The following is a 5,073-nucleotide window of genomic DNA, read 5'->3' as shown; positions in this document are numbered from 1 at the left end:
TTGTGTCGGGGCAGGCCCATTGGTCACAACCCATATCTTGGACAATTTTAAGATCTATTTAATTCCCAATGTGGGGTAAAGGTTGCAACAGGGGAGGAGTGCTGTCACCTGACTCCAGCTCCCTGCCTGGGCTTGAATTCTCCTCTATGTGACAGGCATCTTACTACCTCAAAAGACAATACTGGGGGCTGGGAAGGTGGCTTAGTGGTAGAGTGCTTGTCTAGCATGCATGAAGGCCTGGGTTTGATTCCTCAGCACCACATACACAGAAAAAGCCAGAAGTAGCATTGTGGCTCAAGTGGTGGAGCGCTAGCCTTGAGCAAAAGCAGCTCAGGGAGAGCACCCAGCCTCCCCCCCCCCCCAAAGAAAAAGACAATACTGTATTCCAAGAATATTGGTCATTCTGACCAAGCAGGATTTCTCTCTTTATTTTTTATTATTTTGTCAGTAGTGGGGCTTCAACCTGGGGCCTCAGTGTTGTCCTTGAGTTCTTCTGCTCAAGACTAGCCCTATAATCCCTTTAAGCCACAGCACCACTTCTGGATTGCTGATGGTTCATTGGAGATAAGAGTCTCAGAGACTTTCCAACCCAGGCTGGCTTTGAACCAGGATCCTCAGAGTAGCTAAGGATGACAGGTATGAGCCATAAGCAACTGGCTAGGATTTCTCATTGAAACCGCCTGCTCCCAGACATGTCCAGGCTTTCTGCAGACCAGGTGCTCAGGTCCTCTGGCCAGTTCCTTGCATGGTCCTGCTTCTACACTACCCACCAGCTTCTTGACATATCACCCCTCCTTGTTGTTCTCTCCCAGAGTGGCCCAGGGCAGCTTCTTTTGCAATTAAAGGGTCATCCTTAGAAGAGTGATGTGTTACCATGGATAAGTAGGAGGCACTCAGCAAATATTCACTATTGTTATTGTCATGATCATTATTACCCTCCAGTTCCTCCAGGAGCACTCCTATTCATCCTTTGAAACTCCATTTGGTTTCCTCACACATCTTGAGGATGGAGCTCTCAAAATTGGAGCAGTTTGATTCCATGATCCTTTAAGGTTCCAAACAGAAGGCCACTCCTGAGGTGGTTTAGCATCCAGCTCTTCTTTTTTTCTCTGCCTGTTCAGTTCCTGGACCTGAGCGTCAGGCCCGTCCTGTCCGACTGAGTAGGGTGCAGACGCAGGCAGTGTCAATTCGAATCCATCTCCAGCCTACACGGCCCTGGGCATCAGAAGTCAAGGCCCGCACGTAGGACTGCTTGGCCTTGCATTCAGATACCCAGTGCCTGCGGTCCACTCCCCTGCAGCCCCCTCCGCCTGCACCCACACCACCTTCCCCAGTGCTATTAGCTTTACAGCGAGTCTCGAAGAAATACTGTCGGAGGGGGCTGCCACCAGCTGCGGGCACCTCACCCAGCACCTCCACCTCGCGTCCCCGCAGGTCCACGGCCGTCCGACGGTCTGTCACCCAGCCGCTCACTGCATCACAGACGGCCAGCTCGCCCCGGCGACTGGCCGGGGCCGACTCGCTCACCCCACGACGAGTGCGGTTGGCTGGGGCACCGGCAGGCTCCCCAAAGGCTCCAGTCTCCAGCAGAAAGAGCAGAGGGGGCCCAGTAGGGGCACCCCTGGACAGGGCTACTCGGGGGGACAGGAGGTCCCACTCAGGAGCCGGGAAGGGGGGTAGAGTTGAAGGTGGAGAGCGAGGCTCCATTGGGACACTGGGGAGGAGGAAGAGGAGAAGGATGGGGAGGGAACACAGGGGCTTGGGGGGCATCTCTTGACCACCTGGTGGGGGGGGGGTAGAAGAGAAGCTGGGGTTAGAGAGGAGAGTGGAAATTTATGGCGAATAGGTGAGAATCCCAGAAGTATGGGGAAGCACTGTGTGTGGGGGGGCACATTCTAGAACTTGATTGATGCTGAACTTCTAGACTAATAAATTACTTTAAAATGATTACTTAAAGCTGAGTGCTGTGGCTCACAATTGTCATCCCAGCTACTCAGGAGGCTGAGATCTGAGGACCACAGTTCGAAGCCTGCCCAGGCAGAAGAGTCCCCCTGAGACTCTTATCTCCAATAAACCACTCAAAAACTGGAAGTGATGCTGTGGCCCAACTGGTAGAGAGCTAGCCTTGAGCCCCAAGAGGCTCAGGAACAACACCCAGGCCCAGAGTTCAAGCCCCAGGACAGGCACAAAAATGAAAATGAAAGAAGGCCAGACAAAGACCCCTCTTCTCTGCAGCCTGTTTCCCAGTGTGTGAATGGGACCCGGGCTGGGAGGTAATCTTGGTGTCTTTCTACCGCATTCTAGATGCCTGGAGAAGATTGGAAAGCAGGAGGTGATTACCAGACCTGTCAGCGCCTCCTCCACCTCCGAGCTCCGGGGATGGGGACCCTCAGACTCTGCTGGGTCCCTGTGGAGGACACAGGTAACCCCCTCCTTGTTGACATCTTAGGAGAGGGAAGGGAGGGCAGCCACCTGGGGGCGGGGGGAAGGAGAGGGAAGAGACAGACAGGTTATATAGACAAGTGGGAGAAAGGTCCAGGATCCCCCACTCCCAAACACCCCTATTCCTCCTACCTCGGAATTCCTTCTCCAAGTGTGGGGTACCCCAGCCAAGGCTCCGCCCCCCAGGTGATGGCTCCTGGGCTCGATGGATGGGAAGCAGATGCTGGGGGGGGAGAGGCTGGGAAAGATTACACCCCCCCCTTTCTCTCTGCATCTCCCAGGCGGGGGAGGGGGCGGGGCCGGCCCGGACACCCGGCCCCCAGGAGCCCTGGGTCCCCGAGGCTCTTTTCTGGAATGTTCCCTCGGTGCAGGACAGGCCAGGGCCCGCCCAGGAACTCCACCGGCGCATACCTGGAGTGGCGGCCGGCCCCGCGCGGGGAGATGGAGAAGGAAGGGGGCGCCCAGGCTGACCGGGCCAGGTGGGGGGGGGAGGGCGGGGGTGCTGCCTCCTCCCTCAGACTAGGCGTCCCGATCCCCAAGACCTCTTCCTTCGGAGCCGGGCGTGGCGTTTCCCACGGCCCACACCCCAAACCTCGGAGCTCCCCCCTCCACGAGTTCAGGTGCCCCCCTCTCCCCCCAGCGCCCCTCTCCCTCTCCTTCCTCCCTCCCAATTCTGGAGTCCAGACACCCCGGTACTTAGACATAACCCTCCCCCAGAGGGGGGCCGGGGCACCCCGATCTCTGAGTCCACGCCGGGGTGGGGGGGGACACCCCGCTCCGCAGCGGGCGCGGCTCCCCCCCTGCCTCAGTTTACTCCGCCAAGCCCCGCCCCCGCCGGCCCCGCCCCGCCCCTCCCTGCCCAGGGGCAGGGCGACCCCGACGCTGCGGTCTCGGGGAGGCGCCCGCCGCTCCTACCTGGGGCTCCCGCCTCTGCGCCCGGCGCCCGGCGCCTCCTCCGCGGCTCCGGCTCCCGGGACCTAGGCGGCCGGCCGGCTGCGCGCCGCTCGCGCTCCGAGGGCCTGGGTCGGGGGCGGGGCGGCGCCCGACGGCGGAGGAGGGGCGGGGACCCCGCCTTACACTCGCGTGCCTAGACCTCGGAGGCCCGGCCGCCGGGCCCAGCCGGGTCCGGGCCCCAGCCTCCGCCCGCGGACCCGGGGGTCCGGGCCCCAGCCTCTGCCCTCAGACCCAGAGGTCATAGATCCCAGCCTCCTTCCTCAGACCCAGGGGTCCAGACCCCAGCCTCCTCCCTCAGACCTGGGGATCCAGACCCCAGCCTCCCCTCTCAGACCCAGGGGTCAAAGATCCCAGCCTTTTCCCTTCGACCCAGGACTCTAGACCCCAGCCTCCTCCTTCAGATCCAGGAGTCCAGGCTCCAACTTCCTCCCTCAGAACCAAGAGTCGGGATCCTAATCTCGTTCCTCACACCTAGGGGTCCAGATCCTAGCTTCCTCCCTCAGACCGACCTGGGGATCCAGACCCCAGCCTCCTCCCTCAGACCCAGAGGTCACATATCCCAGCATCCTCCCTCAGACCCAGAGGTCATAGATCCCAGCCTCTTCCCTTGGACTCAGGACTCTAGACCACAGCCTCCTCCTTCAGACCTAGGGGTCCAAGCCCCAGCCTCCTCCCTCAGACCCAGGCGTCCAGACCCAACTTCTTCCCCAAGACCCAGGGGTCTAGGCTCCAATCTCCTCCCTGAGGCCCAGGAGTCCAAGCCCCAGCCCTCCTCCCTCAGACTGAGGACTCAGTCTGGGATTCCTGGGGTCTCTGCAAGTTCAGCATGGACCCAGGGCAGATTCCCACCCTCTCCCAGGAGCCTCGGCAGACATTAACCAGCTGGGCCCGGGTAGCGATAAGGCTTGACGCCCAGAGACAGTGGATGTGGGGGGGGCTCTTGCACAGAGCCCTCTCTCCTGGAATTTCCTGGCTGGGGACTGGAGAAGGGTGTCTTGTCCTGGGAAATCCAAGGTATTACAGGACTTAGAGACAATGCTATGCTTTTTTTTTTTTTTTTCCAAGTGATCTTGTGTTGAAATGACCTGCCTAGAGAAACAGAGTGAATCCTTAGTTACAGATGTGGGAGGATAGGGGACTGGGACCATGAAAAAGGGGGACGAAAGACCTGGAGTCCAGGTGGGAGACAAGAACTGCAGAGAAGACAGAGAGGGAGGGACACTTGGAGAACGGCATAGAGCTGCAGGCACCCGCTGAAGAAGCCAGATGAGGAGAGAGGTGGAGGCCATATTTTGGATGACGGGGGCCTTTACCCTAGCACACCTCCACCCTGGGACTCACAGTTCCCCTCCCCCTGAACTATATTTAGGGGGGAAAATGACACCTGCCTTGGAGGGGGGAGTCACCCAGCACCCCTCTCTCCACCTAAATATAGCATGGCAAGGGGGCAGGAAGGGTGTCCCCGGATTAGGGTGTTCCCCACTTGTCCTCTGTGCCCTGCCAAGGAGACACAGAAGCCACTCCAGTTGTTTACTTCCTCTTCCTGAGTCTCTACCCCCCCCCTTTGATGTTTCTTTCTCTGTTATATCTAGGTGTCTGTCCTCTCTCTCTCTCTCTCAGTCTCTTTTCCCACCATTTGTACCTTTTCTGCTACTAGAGGGGAAAAGGTGGTCAGAT

At 59.0% G+C, this 5,073-nt stretch overlaps 1 protein-coding gene across 1 annotated transcript; it reads right to left on the bottom strand.

The window, feature by feature from the left end:
* Positions 1-1,070: 1,070 nt before the first annotated feature.
* Ntf4 (neurotrophin 4) lies at positions 1,071-2,481 on the bottom strand. Its single transcript, XM_042700555.1, has 2 exons — positions 2,346-2,481; positions 1,071-1,781 (listed from the first exon to the last, which is right to left on the bottom strand). The coding sequence occupies exon 2, from the start codon at positions 1,768-1,770 to the stop codon at positions 1,138-1,140; it is 633 nt and encodes a 210-aa protein (XP_042556489.1). The 5' UTR covers positions 1,771-1,781; positions 2,346-2,481; the 3' UTR covers positions 1,071-1,137.
* Between the last annotated feature and the right edge of the window lie 2,592 nt (positions 2,482-5,073).

The sequence above is a fragment of the Dipodomys spectabilis genome, unplaced genomic scaffold (assembly GCF_019054845.1).
Source record: "Dipodomys spectabilis isolate Male_0828 unplaced genomic scaffold, ASM1905484v1 ptg000266l, whole genome shotgun sequence".
In the NCBI taxonomy this organism is placed as follows: domain Eukaryota; kingdom Metazoa; phylum Chordata; class Mammalia; order Rodentia; family Heteromyidae; genus Dipodomys; species Dipodomys spectabilis.
The sequence above is the reverse complement of the archived record's forward strand: the minus strand, read 5'-3'. Positions and strand labels throughout refer to the sequence as shown.